The sequence below is a fragment of the Neodiprion pinetum genome, unplaced genomic scaffold (assembly GCF_021155775.2).
Source record: "Neodiprion pinetum isolate iyNeoPine1 unplaced genomic scaffold, iyNeoPine1.2 ptg000101l, whole genome shotgun sequence".
NCBI lineage: Eukaryota > Metazoa > Arthropoda > Insecta > Hymenoptera > Diprionidae > Neodiprion > Neodiprion pinetum.
This window is the reverse complement of record NW_027184483.1, coordinates 163877-184310: the sequence shown is the minus strand read 5'-3', so window position 1 is coordinate 184310 and position 20434 is coordinate 163877. Positions and strand designations below refer to the sequence as shown.

The 20434-nt window shown below is 46.3% G+C and overlaps 2 protein-coding genes across 2 annotated transcripts; one reads left to right on the top strand and one right to left on the bottom strand.

Annotated features, from left to right (window-relative positions):
- The first annotated feature begins 2713 nt into the window (after positions 1-2713).
- Positions 2714-4057, top strand: LOC124224135 (caldesmon-like). The gene has a single exon (XM_046636553.1). It carries the CDS (start codon positions 2714-2716, stop codon positions 4055-4057), a length of 1344 nt encoding a protein of 447 aa, XP_046492509.1.
- A 9323-nt stretch (positions 4058-13380) lies between these two features.
- Positions 13381-15756, bottom strand: LOC124224134 (caldesmon-like). Its single transcript, XM_046636552.1, has one exon. It carries the CDS (start codon positions 15754-15756, stop codon positions 13381-13383), a length of 2376 nt encoding a protein of 791 aa, XP_046492508.1.
- Positions 15757-20434: the final 4678 nt, after the last annotated feature.

Genomic DNA, 20434 nt, shown 5'->3' with positions numbered 1-20434 from the left:
GTCAGAATTCAAGTCTAGATTTTCTGGAAAGTGAATTGACTGTGACGGAACGTGGTAAATTATTTTATTCAGTGGTTCCGTCTGCTCCTGGGCGTCAGTCGTCATTGGTTGTGTGACGTCCCCGGAAGAACGTCTACCATATATATATTTTTCCTATTATCATACTAAAACTGTTGCTCTCTTACCTCGAGTATACTACTATTAGCATAACACATACTTGTATTATACCTAAGATATAGGAATACATTATAATATCTCATAAGCGAAGAGCAAGGCAACATGGGGTACCCGGCAGAAAGCACCAGGCAGCAAGCCATATTCACAGTCGTGCTAAGAGGCCGCCATCTTGGCTCGCCCGCTCATCATATACTACACTATGAGAAATACACGCACATCGCGCTATTTAGGAATGTACACATACATATGCATACTCATAATTATCATGCCGTCTTATTACGAATGATAAAATAAACGATATAATAAACAATCGTATAAACTTACCCATAAATATAATATACTCATATATGTATTACATAAAAGGAGTACACGTCATCGACGCGCAAAAGGGAAACCTTATCCCTTCATCCGAAATACGCCTTCAGCAGGCCTACGTGACATTCCGCACGTCCAGCGCTCGACCACGTGCACTTCTTAGGAATAACCACATTTGTTAGAATAAATAAATAACTGTAACCAGAGCGGCCAGCGGGACTCGAAGCACTTAAACAAAGGTTCGTAGGCGAACCCTAACATAAACACCCGCTGAGCGTTCATCCTAGTAAAGATAAGATTTTGCATAGTTAAGATACGCTCTAGACTAAACAGCCCCGGACCTCGGTACAATAAACAGACGGAAGCAATAAATCGCCCAAGTACCGAGAAGCACTTAAGAGGAAACATCGACACGGCGATCCGATACCCGAGGAGAAACTGAGCCAAGCAATTCCAGCCCAGGCCGACGGACCGACGCCAACTCAGAACAAAGGCCAAGGGTCGAGCGGGAAAAACCTGTTCTACTCGACCCCCATAAACAGGGATGAAAGCCAGACCCGCACTTAGCCAGGGACCGGTTTACAACAGGGCCATAAACCAGACAACCCTCACAGCATGACGTCAGGCCCCAAACACGTGCAAGCAGGCAGGCAGCGACAAGTCGGCGCCGGACCCCGAACACGTGCACGCAGGCAGGCAGCAACAGGTTGGACCTAACGGGACTCCGCCAACAAAGAGCCGCATTCCAAGGCTCTGACGTCACGCGCGCCTACGTGACACCGAGCGCGTCAAGGCAGGCCAGCAGCGCGCGCACCATCGCCCCGCGCATGCGCACCAGGACACTCGAGAGCTGAGACGGTCGACGCTTCGCACCCTGGACAACACTTCTCATCCGCGCTTCAAGCAGACCAGTCGAGTTCTTGTAAATCTCTACGAGTTACACAGTTAGCTTGCACGTTTAGAACTTGTACACATTCGCTAGTTCTTGTAAATCTCTACGAGTCGCACAGTTGACTTGCACGTTTAGAACTAGTATACATTCGCTATAGCTTAAGCGCTCTGTTTAACGTAAACTCTTAATATACGCGACTAGAATACTAAACATTGTACCTTTTTCGAATTATCTGTAACAATATACTAAACACAAAGATTTATTTCATCGAGTTCTCATTTCTTGAACCTAAAACTAGAGTCAGTGAATAACCCAAGGTAATTCCCTTTTACCCACATTAACATTGGTTGTTAGCGGAGACGCTGACTTAATTAAGCTTGTAAAACTAGCTTTTCCAAGTTAATTAACTCCCACCCCTTTCTATATCGGTAGATGTCAAAGTCCAGTAAACGTCACGGTCGTAAGAATAGACATCGCGCAGGCCGACGACTACAGGCTAAGAAGCAAGCTATATTACAAGCCAGAATCAAACGTATCAACGGTCCAGTAGAGATCCTTCCGATCTATACACAACCTAGCTCTAACGAAGAATCGGGCTCTTTCTCGTCGCACGCATCCAGCCAACCCAAGGTTGACCACCCGTTCTCAACTCACGGGGTAGAACGTGAAGTCATACAGACGGTTACTAGAGTCAGCGAGGGGCTGTTATACGAGCAAATCGACATTAGGAGGAAGCTGTTCCCTGTACCAACCGTATACGACTGGGTAGAAGAGCCGGAAGTTATCGACCTGGACTCCGAACCAGAGACCATCTACCTCGACTAAAGGTAAGACGCTCATTTACGTTACCCCATATCATCCTAAACGACGAATATAATCCATAGCGGGGGCCCGGGTCCCTCAAATAAAACAGGGCTCCGTTATTGCAGTGTCGCTCCGCGTGCGTCAACGTTAAGAATTGTTTTTTTTTGTTGACTAGTGCGTCTGGGACGTCACAGGCAATAAAATTTCTGGTGGCAGCGGTGGGATTCGTTTAAAAATTGATTTTGTTAAAATCCGAATTCAACTAAAAATAATCGGTGCGAGTTATTAAAGACGAGATCCGCGAAAGTAGCAAAGACAGTGAACCGAACTTCGCAACACACGCGTAACGGGAGTAGCAAGAAAACTCACCTCAGCCGCAAAGAACGCGATCGGGACGAACGCACAAACTACGGACGGAATCGTGAAATAACGCTCGACAAATACAATAAAAGCGAATCACACGGGGACTCCACACGCTTGAGATTATTTCTATAAATAGGATAAAGATTCACACGCGAAACCAATATGCCTATCGAAACTAGAACAGGTAGCAAAAAGGAAAGCGGCGCATCAGTAGATGATAGCTTACAACTTAAATATACGGAGACCGATATAGAATTCATAAAACAGGAGGTTTCCAATAAGGAAAAGAGGCTCCAAAAAGAAAAAGAAGCGTTAGAGGAACGTCAAGCAGAAATAGATAAGAAGTCAAAACATCTTAGCGAACAATTCAGACAACAAGAAGCTGAATTAGAGAAAAAACAGCGCGCGATTGAATCGAGTAAAGACGCGGGGTTATCCGAAGAAGTTCAAAAGAAACTTGCCAGGCTCGCCGAGCTCGAGGCGAAAGAAATCGCGAACGCAAATACAAAAACGCAGCGGCACAACCCGACCGAGGGCCCCGCGCAAGACGTACCACATCCTACACAGCCAACAAAAGGCATAGTAGAAGAAATCAAATATCCTACGCAGTTCAAAACGAGCAAGGTAGACGATTCTAAAAATCCTGCACAGCTCTCCGCGAGCGTGACAGACGTTAAAATTAGGGACACTAACGAAGCGACGGGCCGTTCGAAAATGGATGAACCGCGGTTAGGTCCTGTAGAGGACACACAGCTGTCCGAACTTCTCCGTAAGAAGGCAGAAATAGATCGGGAAGTACAACTTCTCGTAGCGCAAAATTCACGCGGCACAGATAGGGCAGTTACCCAAAGCATAGAATTAGCCACAGACGCTACATTTAAGGAACCCGGTCCAGTGTGTACGCGGAGTAAGGATGAATTAAGGTTAGAAGCAGAAATTCTGCACTTCAAAAAGAAGGCAGAAAGAAAGAAAGGCGACTTAAGAAAATCCGTGGCGCCTCAAAAACCTAACCCTGTGGACAGTTACCGCCCTGATCCACTCAGCAGAGGAGCGATTGGTAGAAACGCCCTCAATTCAGAAAATGATCACATTTCAATAAAGTCAGTGGTTTCCGTCCCAACTGACGATGAAGATTTGAATTTAGAAGCAGAAGCGTTAGCTAGAGAAGCGTTGATCAGACGCATTCAAAAAGAGAACCGCGAGAAACTCAAAAATCTACGCGGAGGAATAGCAGGTCCGGACCTGGGACCTCAAGAATTAGGTGAGCCAGGCGTGCCGGAAGAATTAGTCCTCGATAAGGACTTGGAAATACAATTACGCGAGCAAGAGATTTGGGAGCGCGAATTAGAATTGCAGGAGCAAGAACTCGCGTACCAGGCCGCGTTAGCAGATCCGTACCGGGAGAAAAGGAGGAAATTAGCTGAGCGCGAGGAACAGTTAAAGAAAAGGGAGCAGGCCCTGAAGGATAAGATCTCGGGAATCACTGTGACGTCCCAGACGCACTAGTCAACAAAAAAAAACAATTCTTAACGTTGACGCACGCGGAGCGACACTGCAATAACGGAGCCCTGTTTTATTTGAGGGACCCGGGCCCCCGCTATGGATTATATTCGTCGTTTAGGATAATATGGGGTAACGTAAATGAGCGTCTTACCTTTAGTCGAGGTAGATGGTCTCTGGTTCGGAGTCCAGGTCGATAACTTCCGGCTCTTCTACCCAGTCGTATACGGTTGGTACAGGGAACAGCTTCCTCCTAATGTCGATTTGCTCGTATAACAGCCCCTCGCTGACTCTAGTAACCGTCTGTATAACTTCACGTTCTACCCCGTGAGTTGAGAACGGGTGGTCAACCTTGGGTTGGCTGGATGCGTGCGACGAGAAAGAGCCCGATTCTTCGTTAGAGCTAGGTTGTGTATAGATCGGAAGGATCTCAACTGGACCGTTGATACGTTTGATTCTGGCTTGTAATATAGCTTGCTTCTTAGCCCGTAGTCGTCGGCCTGCGCGATGTCTATTCTTACGACCGTGACGTTTACTGGACTTTGACATCTACCGATATAGAAAGGGGTAGGAGTTAATTAACTTGGAAAAGCTAGTTTTACAAGCTTAATTAAGTCAGCGTCTCCGCTAACAACCAATGTTAATGTGGGTAAAAGGGAATTACCTTGGATTATTCACTGACTCTAGTTTTAGGTTCAAGAAATGAGAACTCGATGAAATAAATCTTTGTGTTTGGTATATTGTTACAGATAATTCGAAAAAGGTACAATGTTTAATATTCTAGTCGCGTATATTAAGAGTTTACGTTAAACAGAGCGCTTAAGCTATAGCGAATGTATACTAGTTCTAAACGTGCAAGTCAACTGTGCGACTCGTAGAGATTTACAAGAAACTAGCGAATGCGTACAAGTTCTAAACGTGCAAGCTAACTGTGTAACTCGTAGAGATTTACAAGAACTCGACTGGTCTGCTTGAAGCGCGGATGAGAAGTCCTGTCCAGGGTGCGAAGCGTCGACCGTCTCAGCTCTCGAGTGTCCTGGTGCGCATGCGCGGGGCGATGGTGCGCGCGCCGCTGGCCTGCCTTGACGCGCTCGGTGTCACGTAGGCGCGCGTGACGTCAGAGCCTTGGAATGCGGCTCTTTGTTGGCGGAGTCCCGTTAGGTCCGACCTGTTGCTGCCTGCCTGCGTGCACGTGTTTGGGGCCTGACGTCATGCTGTGAGGGTTGTCTGGTTTATGGCCCTGTTGTAAACCGGTCCCTGGCTAAGTGCGGGTCTGGCTTTCATCCCTGTTTATGGCGGTCGAGTAGAACAGGTTTTTCCCGCTCGACCCTTGGCCTTTGTTCTGAGTTGGCGTCGGTCCGTCGGCCTGGGCTGGAATTGTTTGGCTCAGTTTCTCCTCGGGTATCGGATCGCCGTGTCGATGTTTCTTCTTAAGTGCTTCTCGGTACTTGGACGATTTATTGCTTCCGTCTGTTTATTGTACCGAGGTCCGGGGCTGTTTAGTCTAGAGCGTATCTTAACTATGCAAAATCTTATCTTTACTAGGATGAGCGCTCAGCGGGTGTTTATGTTAGGGTTCGCCTACGAACCTTCGTTTAAGTGCTTCGAGTCCCGCTGGCCGCTCTGGTTACAGTTATTTATTTATTCTAACAAATGTGGTTATTCCTAAGAAGTGCACGTGGTCGAGCGCTGGACGTGCGGAATGTCACGTAGGCCTGCTGAAGGCGTATTTCGGATGAAGGGATAAGGTTTCCCTTTTGCGCGTCGATGACGTGTACTCCTTTTATGTAATACATATATGAGTATGTTATATTTATGGGTAAGTTTATACGATTGTTTATTATATCGTTTATTTTATCATTCGTAATAAGACGGCATGATAATTATGAGTATGCATATATATGTGTACATTCCTAAATAGCGCGATGTGCGTGTATTTCTCATAGTGTAGTATATGATGAGCGGGCGAGCCAAGATGGCGGCCTCTTAGCACAACTGTGAATATGGCTTGCTGCCTGGTGCTTTCTGCCGGGTACGCCATGTTGCCTTGCTCTTTGTTTATAAGATATTATAATGTATTCCTATATTTTAGGTATAATACAAGTATGTGTTATGCTAATAGTAGTATACTCGAGGTAAGAGAGCAACAGTTTTAGTATGATAATAGGAAAAATATGTATATGGTAGACGTTCTTCCGGGGACGTCACACCCCCCTCCTTATTTGAAGGAAATAAGTTTTATTTCCGTAAAAGATCTTAGCGGCGTTCACTAAACCAAGTTAAGATCTTTTGCTCTCTGTTGTGCTCTTTCCTCGAGCTTCTTCAACTCTATGTCAGAATTCAAGTCTAGATTTTCTGGAAAGTGAATTGACTGTGACGGAACGTGGTAAATTATTTTATTCAGTGGTTCCGTCTGCTCCTGGGCGTCAGTCGTCATTGGTTGATCGGTCTTTTGTCCTCGTAGGTGCATTAACAGATGCGTCACCGAGTCCCACAGTGAGGCTATCAAGTGGTAACTGCACCCATATGCTGTGTGGAGCGTGTAACCATGTATGCATGTGTCGATTAAGAATTTCAGCAGTGCCCATACGGCCCAGATCCCCCATATTCCTCCGACGACACTCCCGAAGGTGGTGAATCCAGTAAATAGTCTTTTTGCCGTTGATTCTGCTATTCGCGTTAGAGTCTTTTCGTCTAACAAGTTATACATATTGATTGTTCCCGTCCCGATGGTCTCGCCTCGGGCGCCTCTGGATATGGTGTCGAGTAGTGCAGGTTTCTCTGCCGGAAACATGATGTGTTCCCGTAATTCTTGCAATTCCTCCTCAGTGTAAATTCCGCTTGATCCCAGGGGTCCAGGATTACTATATTTCCAATTCATGTTTGTCAAGGGCTTGAGTTTCTGCGGTACCTTGGCTTCGGATGCCCTAGGTGTGAACTTGTACCACGTCTCTTCTACCTTAAACATTGGCGGCACGACCTCGTTGCAGCTCCTCCTGGTTCCGGTCTTCACGAGAATCCTCGATTTGGGTCGCAGGAACATGCTCTCATTTTGGTGATTCACAGGAAGATCATTGTAACATTCTGCCGTCTTGCGGAATTCCACTTCTACTGGGATGCACTTCATGATATAGATTACTTCGCCGGCTATTGTTGCAAAATAGCCGGGGCCCTTCATTAGGTTAAAGGCAAAACTGTCAGGTGATAATTCAGCGAGATTTAATGCATTTTTCAGCACCTGTTGTTCTAATTTACATTTCTGCTCGATCACGTCCCTGTATAGGTTGGTGGTCTGCGTTCTGATGTGTTTTTCTACATAAATGAATTTTGAATTGATGTATGAAAAGATGTCGATGTTTGATACTGCTAATCTTGATCGTTGTTTGAAGACTTCCGTTGGACTGGTCTCAAAGATAAATAGACGGGGGTGCTCTGTGTTTATGATTTTATAGCCGCAAATGGTGGCTCTGGACCTTTCCATTAGCGCGAAGGTTGTGTCACCTGTCTGTAGCGAGTAAACGGTTGGAGAGTCCGTCGCGTTCGTTCGGTCTGCGTATCCCGTGTATAGTACGTCATATTTGTCAAATTTACATTCGTCGAGGGGCGTTGTTGTCCAGTAGGTATGGCCACCCTCATCGTCGATGCACTGCCCGTCTCCAAAAGGGCAGGTTGTTCCACTCTTCAGCAAAATTTGATTGTTGGAGATCTTGACGTTCGCCGTGTACGAGTAGACCGAAATCTTGATTACTGCCTGCACGACAGCGCTTTCCCACTGTCCATAACCGTCATTGTAATATTGCCCTTGGCAGGTACCGTCAGAGGTAAGGCTGCCGGCCAAGGTGGCGTCGCGTAGCGTCGTTACGTTTGTTGGGATCTCGACCAAATGCGTCTGTGACCCGAGGGTTAGCGTACCTGTGCGATGTAGCGTCTCGCATGCCTCCCTTGAGATTCTTGGAAGGTAAGCCTTTCTTCCTCCGTCGGTCACCGAGTTGTGTGAAAATTGTCCGCATCGATAAACTGTTCTGTCGATCTCCACTTTGCATTGTAAGACTTGCGCCTGTTTGTATTCCGTGAGTTGGAGCAATTGTATAAACGTTCGTTCGTTTTGTGTCTTGTCGTGTTCCAAATCACATTGGTCGATGTCTAGTAGATTTATAGTTGTTACGTTAAGGGCAGCTCCGCCACAGTCATACCCGATTAATGCATGGGCCCCCTTCAACCAACAAATGGTAGTGAGGAGTACGAGGACGGACCTCATGGCTGGGGTTTGCATTGACCCTGTAACGTATGTCATAATACCTATAAATTCTGACGTCTACTCTTAAATCTGCTTAGTGTACAAAATTATACGGCGTCTTTGAACATCTGACTGCCTACATAGTTAACAATTGGGCCGGAGACGGTGTACTTGGACACTTCGCCGTCCATGCCTTTACCCACGTACGTGTACGCTTCGTTTAGATCTGGGTGAAATAGCACTGATATGTGGGTTTCGTCCGGGCGGGCGAAAAACACATCTAATACTTGATCTACTATGCCTCTTTGGCTGCGAATTCTTTTATAATACGTTCTGTAGTCGCCTTCACCCAAATCTGTTATTTTTATCATTTCCCCAAGTAATGACTTGAAAGCTTCATTGGCCTTAAAATATAGTGTTATTGTAACCTTGTACATTATGATTTTAATGTTTGTGACTGGGTATGGTAGTGTCTGCGGCTTTTCAATGAAAACTACTTCGAGATGATCGTCTTCCTCATTAGCCGGGAGCTTCATTATATTATTGTGTTCTTACTTTCTAGTGATTCCTGTGGACAGAATAATAAAGGATAGGTGCGATTATGCCTTTGCCTTTTTCAGTTTGTCCAGGTGGACCACCCTAGTTCTATTTTCAACAAGAATTTTTACATTATTATTGGGAAGAACTTCTATTACTTCGTGCGGACCAGTATAATGGTCAGCGAATTTGTTCTTTCTGGGCTCCTTTAGGAGGAACACCAGATCTCCTGGTTTTAATTGTAGCAATTTGATTTTATTATCATAGTAACGTTTATACTTGTGTTTTGCTTGGGTTAAATTCTCTGCTGCGAGAGTCTGTATTTCATGGAGATTTTTACATAAATCTAACAAGTAGCCTTCGTACGTCCTATCTGATATGGTTTCTATTGCTGCGTAGCTCGAGGGCACTCTTGCCTCTCGGCCGAACACTAATTCGTACGGTGAAAACCTTGTGCTTTCATGAGTACTGGTATTATATGAAAACATTGCTAACTCTAGCCACTCGTCCCAGTCGTTCTTGTCCGTAACGAACTGTTTCAAATATTCTATTAGAACGTGGTGTGACCTTTCAATCGAACCATTTGACTGCGGGTGGAAAGCTGTGGTCCTGTTTTGTGTTATTCTAAATCGCTTTGTGATCGCCTTCATCAGTGAGCTAGTTAAATTGGCGCCCTGATCCGTGAGGATATGACGGGGTGCGCCGTAGATACAAATGAAGTTTTTTACTAAGCCATCAGCGATTGCCACCGAGTCGGTTTCTTTCAACGGGATTGCTAGCGAGTATTTGGTGAGGAGGTCTTGGATTGTTAAAATATGACTATTTCCTCGTTCTGTAATGGGCAGAGGGCCCACAACGTCCATGGAGATTTTCTCAAAGGCAGCGTCGGGAGTATCTGTTATTACCATTGGTTGCTTATGCTTTACTCGCGTGAGCTTCCTAGTGGCGCACTGCCAACACCTGCCTATATAATCTTGTACCTGGCGTTTCATATTCGGCCATGCGTACTTTTGCCTAATTCTACGGTAAGTTTTGGTCACGCCCTTGTGACCCCCTAGCGCAGATTCATGATTTTCTTGAATAATTCCGGCCCTAAGCTCCTCCGCCGGAGTTTGAATTAAGTCTTCGTAAATAGTCAGCGTGCAAGGACAATCGCTGAGTGCGATTTTTATCCTATTTAAAATTTCCTTCCACGAAATATTATCTATGAATGCTGTTCTGGCTAGTGCTATTTCTGCTAACTCTATTTCCATAATTACGTCTAACAGAGATGCCAGAGCTTCTTTAAATATTTCTCTGTCGAGGTGCCTTTTTGTTGATTCTTTGATTGGCAAACATATAATGTTTCTATTGTCCTTTTGCATTAGCCTAGCTCTTCCTAGTGCTAAATCCTCTAATTTTGGTATCTTGAATTTACTGAATAGATCGTGCGCTCCGCGGTCTATAGGTTCACCTTGCTGCGAGACGAAGCAGACCACGTTCCCTTTGTGAATTGACAAGTTTTCTTTACTCCTAGTGATCTTTAATTCGGGGTCTGCAGCGAGCTCGTAGGGCTGCGAACCTGGTTCTATGATTTCGTCGGAGTCGCTTACGTCGCTGTCGACGCATTCATGCTCGTTACTGTGCTCGGAACCTGAATCTGAGTCTTCGTCAGCATCGGTTGCTTGATTTTCTACAGGGGTGTCCTGGCCTATTACGTCAAAGGCTTTGTCCCTGTGATCTAAACTCGTCGACGCTTCCGGAAGGGAAATTCTACTGGTGTCCCCCCCTTTCTCCTGCTCCATCGTTTCGACTATGGGGTCTAAACCCGTGCTTTGATATTGGGGCGGCTCGTTTCCGAACTGTCCCAGAGGTGAACTTTCCCGATTGTCTGTCGAGGTTGGCTCAGTGGTCTCAACGTTGGGTGGAGGCAAAGCGTATATATGTATCTTGAAAGGTTGTTTGAACACCTTGTTGATTAGTTTTATTACGGTCTTCCAGGACAGTTTGTCAAGACCACAACCTATCCTGGGCATCGCGAGACGATAGTCTGCATTTCTTTTACACGTGCGCCTGAGTTGAATCAGGGCTTTTTCTAGATTTTTCAACGTAGGCTTATCGTTGCTACGTTTTTTTGTTATTAGATAATAAACGAACCGCCTGCCCACCTGAAGCTGAGCCACTTCACCTACCTTGGCGTTCTGTTGTTTCAGTTCGTCAAGTCTACCAAATTTCTCCCGGAATTGCACTGCGATGCCGGCTCCCATATGCAGGTCCTCAGCTACGCAATGCACCAGCGAGAAATTTTCATCTACTGTAAATAGGTCTCCTGTCATTTCGGTCGTGACCGGAGGTAGCTCGAAAATGTCTTCGTTTGTGGTGTCGGTCTCGTCTGTCGTATCTAACTCTAGTGTCTGTATGATCGCGAGTTCGGGGTCCAACGGGGCTGGATCCGTATCGTCGACCGGATTTCTGGAGAGGGCGTCGGCGTTCGTATTCGCACGCCCTTCCTTATATTTTATTGTGCACTGAAACTCAGCTAGGAGGGTCTTCCACCTAATGAGTCGTGCACATGGGCTTTTATTTTTATGAAACCATGACAAGGCTTTTTGGTCAGATATTACGGTAAATTCTCTGCCGTAGAGGTACGGTCTAAAGTAATTCACGCACCAAACTACTGCTAAAAGTTCCTTCTCGAACGTAGAGTAATTTTTTTCGGCTGATGTTAACACCCGTGATACGTACGATATAGGTAAGTCTTTCCCAATTTCTCCCTGGCTCAGGACACCCCCGATTGCATAACCGGACGCGTCCGTTGTGACCAGGAAAGGTCGCTCGAAATCTGGGTACTGCAGGATCGGTTTCTCGCATAACCTGTCGCGTAAAAACTCAAAAGCTGATTGGTGTTGTTCTTTCCATTCAAAGCTTTCCCCTTTTTTGAGAAGGTTCGTGAGCGGTTTCGCGATCTTAGAAAAACCCGGTATGAACCGTCTGTAATAACCTGCTAGCCCTAAAAATTGCTTGATGTTTTTAGCATTTTTGGGAACTGGAAATTTTTCCACGGACTCGATTTTCTTTGGGTCCGGTTCCACACCTACGTCGCTGATCACGTGTCCTAAGTAAGTAACTTCGTGTCTGAGAAATTCACACTTGTCTGGTTGTAAGGCTAGGTTTGCCTTCCGCAATCTACTCATTAATCGCGTGACTTTTCGCTCGTGTTCTTCTAAAGTAGACGCGTATATTACTATGTCATCCAGGTATACGAACAGCTCTATGCCCTGCGATCCTAACAACACTTGGTCCATTAGTCTCTGGAAAGTAGCTGGCGCATTCTTCAGCCCGAATGGCATACGCGTGAATTCATAATGCCCGTGCGGTGTCGAGAAGGCGGTTTTGGGAGCGTCCTTCTCGTCCATTTGTATTTGATGAAAGCCCGATGCTAAATCGAATACCGAAAAATACCGGGCATTCCCTAACTGGTCAAGGATTTCGGTGATGTTGGGCAACGGATATGCGTCACCTATCGTTTTTTCGTTCAATCTACGATAATCTATCACGATCCTCCATCTCTTATTTCCCTTCGAATCGGCCTTTTTCGGTACGATCCAAAGTGGCGAACTGTAAGGCGATACCGATGGCTTGATTACGCCATTCTGTTCCATTTCGGTCACCTGCCTAGCTATTTCGTCCTTGTGGACGGGCGGAAATCTGTATTGCTTAGTGTGCACCGGTAGGTCATCGGTGGTAGCTATTTTATGTTTCATGACACCTGTGCATCGGAGCTTGTCGTCCGGCAGATGAAAGACATCTGCGTTTTCTCGAACTATCCTGGCTACACTGTCTTTTTCCTCATCGTTAAGATGATCTAATCTCAATAATTTCGTAATAGTTTCGGAGCGTCTAGAGAGTTTCTCGTAGGAGTCAGTAACGTCTGTTATCGAACATTTGTTTATGGTAATGTGTTCGGTCTCCCCTAACGGTATTGCTTCGCTCGTATCCAGCAGTTCTACGGTGGGGACTGGTATAAGTTTGTCCTCCTCCGTGGTGTTTACCGCGCGGATCGTTGCCCTACCTCCGTCATCCTTAACAATAGCGTTCCCTATATAGACTCCCTTGCAACTGTCAAGAAGGGGTACATATCCTTCTTTGATACTATCTTCACTAATTTTAATAGGGAAGGCTATGTTCGTACGCTTGGGCACGAGGACGGTTTCTCTATCATTAAAATAAACGGATTTGTTCAGTACTTCGAGGCATTGGTCCGCGTAGTTAACATTGGCTTCGAACTGGGTAAGGAAAGCTGACCCTAGGATACCGTCACTTTTGATGGGAAAGGTATTCTCAACTACGTGAAAATCCGTTTTGAAACCAAACATTTCCAATTCCGTTGCTCCTAAACTATAGTGTGGTACATCTCCTATTCCTATAATAGTGATACGCCTCTTGGGGTTCACTTTACGAAAGTCCTTTACATTAGAGGCCTTTACGATATTGGCCTCCGCTCCCGTATCTATCATGAAGTCAATTGCGGTTTTCGTATCTTTGGAATCTAAATTTACTGTAGGTATTTTTCCTTTTAAGTAGAGGCAGATGGACCTGTTTCCACCCCCTCTGTCTCTATGGCATTGGCCCTTGTTACTCGGGGGCTGCCAGTGTTCCCCGAGGGCCCTGCTCCGTTTCCCGAGTTGTTTCGGCTAATTGTTTCATGGTATCTACGTTTACGGCATTCGTTGTATGAATGTCCTATGCTCTTGCAGTAGCTACATTCGACTACGTTGGTATTTCGCGCTGTCGACTGTTGACTCGACGGCGGTTTGTTCTTGTAACAATTTGCTGTGCTGTGGGTCGACCGCCCGCACAGCGTACACGATTCTCTATTTTCCACGGGTCTGCTTACCGCGGGTCTCCTAATCGCTCGGCACTGATCGGTTAGGTGATTACTACGGCCGCAATGTTTACACGGCTCTGCGTTATTACTCTCGGCCCTGCTCGCGCCGCGGCTCCTAGCCCGATCTCTATCTAATTCTAATGCCTTGCTGGCATCTATAGCCCTTTCGTAGGCTGTCTTCAGGTTGGAGTAACCTTTGATCAATACTGCATTCCGGCAGTCGCTCGGTAGTCCGCCGACAAATGCCTCGCAGACCTCCTCATCTAACCTGATTATCTCTGCATTGGTTAGCTCGCGGTTCTTCCTTCGTTCCGCTTCTATTAATCCCGTTTTTATGTCGCGGGTTCTCCCTATGTAATCTAGCACGTGTTCATCAGCGTATTTATACAGCTGACCAAGCTCTCCACGGTAATGATTCGCGGATCTAATGGGCGCGAACACTTCCGTGAGTTTGTCCAAGAGTCCTTGCAGGGTTGCAAAACTCTCGTCTTCGATTACTGCGTATGCTCGATCGGCGAGCTTGCTTCTGATGAGGCGCGTGAGGTACCCCTCCAAGCTGGGTGTTACCATCTCGAGTGCCCTCTTGCACGCCCGATTAAACTGCATTACGGTGATGTTTTTCCCGTCAAATTTTGGGACTACCGCTAACGCGTCTTTAACCGATATGGATTGCTCCGCTAACGGCAGAGTAGGAGGAACGGGTGCCTGTACGGTGTTAACGACTTGAGTAACTTGGGGGCGGGTGATTCCCGAGATCTTATCCTTCAGGGCCTGCTCCCTTTTCTTTAACTGTTCCTCGCGCTCAGCTAATTTCCTCCTTCTCTCCCGGTACGGATCTGCTAACGCGGCCTGGTACGCGAGTTCTTGCTCCTGCAATTCTAATTCGCGCTCCCAAATCTCTTGCTCGCGTAATTGTATTTCCAAGTCCTTATCGAGGACTAATTCTTCCGGCACGCCTGGCTCACCTAATTCTTGAGGTCCCAGGTCCGGACCTGCTATTCCTCCGCGTAGATTTTTGAGTTTCTCGCGGTTCTCCTTTTGAATGCGTCTGATCAACGCTTCTCTAGCTAACGCTTCCGCTTCTAAATTCAAATCTTCATCGTCAGTTGGGACGGAAACCACTGACTTTATTGAAATGTGATCATTTTCTGAATTGAGGGCGTTTCTACCAATCGCTCCTCTGCTGAGTGGATCAGGGCGGTAACTGTCCACAGGGTTAGGTTTTTGAGGCGCCACAGATTTTCTTAAGTCGCCTTTCTTTCTTTCTGCCTTCTTTTTGAAGTGCAGAATTTCTGCTTCTAACCTTAATTCATCCTTACTCCGCGTACACACTGGACCGGGTTCCTTAAATGTAGCGTCTGTGGCTAATTCTATGCTTTGGGTAACTGCCCTATCTGTGCCGCGTGAATTTTGCGCTACGAGAAGTTGTACTTCCCGATCTATTTCTGCCTTCCTACGGAGGAGTTCGGACAGCTGTGTGTCCTCTACAGGACCTAACCGCGGTTCATCCATTTTCGAACGGCCCGTCGCTTCGTTAGTGTCCCTAATTTTAACGTCTGTCACGCTCGCGGAGAGCTGTGCAGGATTTTTAGAATCGTCTACCTTGCTCGTTTTGAACTGCGTAGGATATTTGATTTCTTCTACTATGCCTTTTGTTGGCTGTGTAGGATGTGGTACGTCTTGCGCGGGGCCCTCGGTCGGGTTGTGCCGCTGCGTTTTTGTATTTGCGTTCGCGATTTCTTTCGCCTCGAGCTCGGCGAGCCTGGCAAGTTTCTTTTGAACTTCTTCGGATAACCCCGCGTCTTTACTCGATTCAATCGCGCGCTGTTTTTTCTCTAATTCAGCTTCTTGTTGTCTGAATTGTTCGCTAAGATGTTTTGACTTCTTATCTATTTCTGCTTGACGTTCCTCTAACGCTTCTTTTTCTTTTTGGAGCCTCTTTTCCTTATTGGAAACCTCCTGTTTTATGAATTCTATATCGGTCTCCGTATATTTAAGTTGTAAGCTATCATCTACTGATGCGCCGCTTTCCTTTTTGCTACCTGTTCTAGTTTCGATAGGCATATTGGTTTCGCGTGTGAATCTTTATCCTATTTATAGAAATAATCTCAAGCGTGTGGAGTCCCCGTGTGATTCGCTTTTATTGTATTTGTCGAGCGTTATTTCGCGATTCCGTCCGTAGTTTGTGCGTTCGTCCCGATCGCGTTCTTTGCGGCTGAGGTGAGTTTTCTTGCTACTCCCGTTACGCGTGTGTTGCGAAGTTCGGTTCACTGTCTTTGCTACTTTCGCGGATCTCGTCTTTAATAACTCGCACCGATTATTTTTAGTTGAATTCGGATTTTAACAAAATCAATTTTTAAACGAATCCCACCGCTGCCACCAGAAATTTTATTGCCTGTGACGTCCCAGACGCACTAGTCAACAAAAAAAAACAATTCTTAACGTTGACGCACGCGGAGCGACACTGCAATAACGGAGCCCTGTTTTATTTGAGGGACCCGGGCCCCCGCTATGGATTATATTCGTCGTTTAGGATAATATGGGGTAACGTAAATGAGCGTCTTACCTTTAGTCGAGGTAGATGGTCTCTGGTTCGGAGTCCAGGTCGATAACTTCCGGCTCTTCTACCCAGTCGTATACGGTTGGTACAGGGAACAGCTTCCTCCTAATGTCGATTTGCTCGTATAACAGCCCCTCGCTGACTCTAGTAACCGTCTGTATAACTTCACGTTCTACCCCGTGAGTTGAGAACGGGTGGTCAACCTTGGGTTGGCTGGATGCGTGCGACGAGAAAGAGCCCGATTCTTCGTTAGAGCTAGGTTGTGTATAGATCGGAAGGATCTCAACTGGACCGTTGATACGTTTGATTCTGGCTTGTAATATAGCTTGCTTCTTAGCCCGTAGTCGTCGGCCTGCGCGATGTCTATTCTTACGACCGTGACGTTTACTGGACTTTGACATCTACCGATATAGAAAGGGGTAGGAGTTAATTAACTTGGAAAAGCTAGTTTTACAAGCTTAATTAAGTCAGCGTCTCCGCTAACAACCAATGTTAATGTGGGTAAAAGGGAATTACCTTGGATTATTCACTGACTCTAGTTTTAGGTTCAAGAAATGAGAACTCGATGAAATAAATCTTTGTGTTTGGTATATTGTTACAGATAATTCGAAAAAGGTACAATGTTTAATATTCTAGTCGCGTATATTAAGAGTTTACGTTAAACAGAGCGCTTAAGCTATAGCGAATGTATACTAGTTCTAAACGTGCAAGTCAACTGTGCGACTCGTAGAGATTTACAAGAAACTAGCGAATGCGTACAAGTTCTAAACGTGCAAGCTAACTGTGTAACTCGTAGAGATTTACAAGAACTCGACTGGTCTGCTTGAAGCGCGGATGAGAAGTCCTGTCCAGGGTGCGAAGCGTCGACCGTCTCAGCTCTCGAGTGTCCTGGTGCGCATGCGCGGGGCGATGGTGCGCGCGCCGCTGGCCTGCCTTGACGCGCTCGGTGTCACGTAGGCGCGCGTGACGTCAGAGCCTTGGAATGCGGCTCTTTGTTGGCGGAGTCCCGTTAGGTCCGACCTGTTGCTGCCTGCCTGCGTGCACGTGTTTGGGGCCTGACGTCATGCTGTGAGGGTTGTCTGGTTTATGGCCCTGTTGTAAACCGGTCCCTGGCTAAGTGCGGGTCTGGCTTTCATCCCTGTTTATGGCGGTCGAGTAGAACAGGTTTTTCCCGCTCGACCCTTGGCCTTTGTTCTGAGTTGGCGTCGGTCCGTCGGCCTGGGCTGGAATTGTTTGGCTCAGTTTCTCCTCGGGTATCGGATCGCCGTGTCGATGTTTCTTCTTAAGTGCTTCTCGGTACTTGGACGATTTATTGCTTCCGTCTGTTTATTGTACCGAGGTCCGGGGCTGTTTAGTCTAGAGCGTATCTTAACTATGCAAAATCTTATCTTTACTAGGATGAGCGCTCAGCGGGTGTTTATGTTAGGGTTCGCCTACGAACCTTCGTTTAAGTGCTTCGAGTCCCGCTGGCCGCTCTGGTTACAGTTATTTATTTATTCTAACAAATGTGGTTATTCCTAAGAAGTGCACGTGGTCGAGCGCTGGACGTGCGGAATGTCACGTAGGCCTGCTGAAGGCGTATTTCGGATGAAGGGATAAGGTTTCCCTTTTGCGCGTCGATGACGTGTACTCCTTTTATGTAATACATATATGAGTATGTTATATTTATGGGTAAGTTTATACGATTGTTTATTATATCGTTTATTTTATCATTCGTAATAAGACGGCATGATAATTATGAGTATGCATATATATGTGTACATTCCTAAATAGCGCGATGTGCGTGTATTTCTCATAGTGTAGTATATGATGAGCGGGCGAGCCAAGATGGCGGCCTCTTAGCACAACTGTGAATATGGCTTGCTGCCTGGTGCTTTCTGCCGGGTACGCCATGTTGCCTTGCTCTTTGTTTATAAGATATTATAATGTATTCCTATATTTTAGGTATAATACAAGTATGTGTTATGCTAATAGTAGTATACTCGAGGTAAGAGAGCAACAGTTTTAGTATGATAATAGGAAAAATATGTATATGGTAGACGTTCTTCCGGGGACGTCACATCACCCGCCCCCAAGTTACTCAAATCGTTAACGCCGTGCAGGCACCCGTTCCTCCTACTCTGCCGTTAGCGGAGCAATCCATATCGGTTAAAGACGCGTTAGCGGTAGTCCCAAAATTTGACGGGAAAAACATCACCGTAATGCAGTTTAATCGGGCGTGCAAGAGGGCACTCGAGATGGTAACACCCAGCTTGGAGGGGTACCTCACGCGCCTCATCAGAAGCAAGCTCGCCGATCGAGCATACGCAGTAATCGAAGACGAGAGTTTTGCAACCCTGCAAGGACTCTTGGACAAACTCACGGAAGTGTTCGCGCCCATTAGATCCGCGAATCATTACCGTGGAGAGCTTGGTCAGCTGTATAAATACGCTGATGAACACGTGCTAGATTACATAGGGAGAACCCGCGACATAAAAACGGGATTAATAGAAGCGGAACGAAGAAAGAACCGCGAGCTAACCAATGCAGAGATAATCAGGTTAGATGAGGAAGTCTGCGAGGCATTTGTCGGCGGACTACCGAGCGACTGCCGGAATGCAGTATTGATCAAAGGTTACTCCAACCTGAAGACAGCCTACGAAAGGGCTATAGATGCCAGCAAGGCATTAGAATTAGATAGAGATCGGGCTAGGAGCCGCGGCGCGAGCAGGGCCGAGAGTAATAACGCAGAGCCGTGTAAACATTGCGGCCGTAGTAATCACCTAACCGATCAGTGCCGAGCGATTAGGAGACCCGCGGTAAGCAGACCCGTGGAAAATAGAGAATCGTGTACGCTGTGCGGGCGGTCGACCCACAGCACAGCAAATTGTTACAAAAACAAACCGCCGTCGAGCCAACAGTCGACAGCGCGAAATACCAACGTAGTCGAATGTAGCTACTGCAAGAGCATAGGACATTCATACAACGAATGCCGTAAACGTAGATACCATGAAACAATTAGCCGAAACAACTCGGGAAACGGAGCAGGGCCCTCGGGGAACACTGGCAGCCCCCGAGTAACAAGGGCCAATGCCATAGAGACAGAGGAGGTGGAAACAGGTCCATCTGCCTCTACTTAAAAGGAAAAATACCTACAGTAAACTTAGATTCCAAAGATACGAAAACCGCAATAGACTTCATGATAGATACGGGAGCGGAGGCCAATATCGTAAAGGCCTCTAATGTAAAGGACTTTCGTAAAGTGAACCCCAAGAGGCGTATCACTATTATAGGAATAGGAGACGTACCACACTATAGTTTAGGAGCAACGGAATTGGAAATGTTTGGTTTCAAAACGGATTTTCACGTAGTTGAGAATACCTTTCCCATCAAAAGTGACGGTATCCTAGGGTCAGCTTTCCTTACCCAGTTCGAAGCCAATGTTAACTACGCGGACCAATGCCTCGAAGTACTGAACAAAGCCGTTTATTTTAATGATAGAGAAACCGTCCTCGTGCCCAAGCGTACGAACATAGCCTTCCCTATTAAAATTAGTGAAGATAGTATCAAAGAAGGATATGTACCCCTTCTTGACAGTTGCAAGGGAGTCTATATAGGGAACGCTATTGTTAAGGATGACGGAGGTAGGGCAACGATCCGCGCGGTAAACACCACGGAGGAGGACAAACTTATACCAGTCCCCACCGTAGAACTGTTGGATACGAGCGAAGCAATACCGTTAGGGGAGACCGAACACATTACCATAAACAAATGTTCGATAACAGACGTTACTGACTCCTACGAGAAACTCTCTAGACGCTCCGAAACTATTACGAAATTATTGAGATTAGATCATCTTAACGATGAGGAAAAAGACAGTGTAGCCAGGATAGTTCGAGAAAACGCAGATGTCTTTCATCTGCCGGACGACAAGCTCCGATGCACAGGTGTCATGAAACATAAAATAGCTACCACCGATGACCTACCGGTGCACACTAAGCAATACAGATTTCCGCCCGTCCACAAGGACGAAATAGCTAGGCAGGTGACCGAAATGGAACAGAATGGCGTAATCAAGCCATCGGTATCGCCTTACAGTTCGCCACTTTGGATCGTACCGAAAAAGGCCGATTCGAAGGGAAATAAGAGATGGAGGATCGTGATAGATTATCGTAAATTGAACGAAAAAACGATAGGTGACGC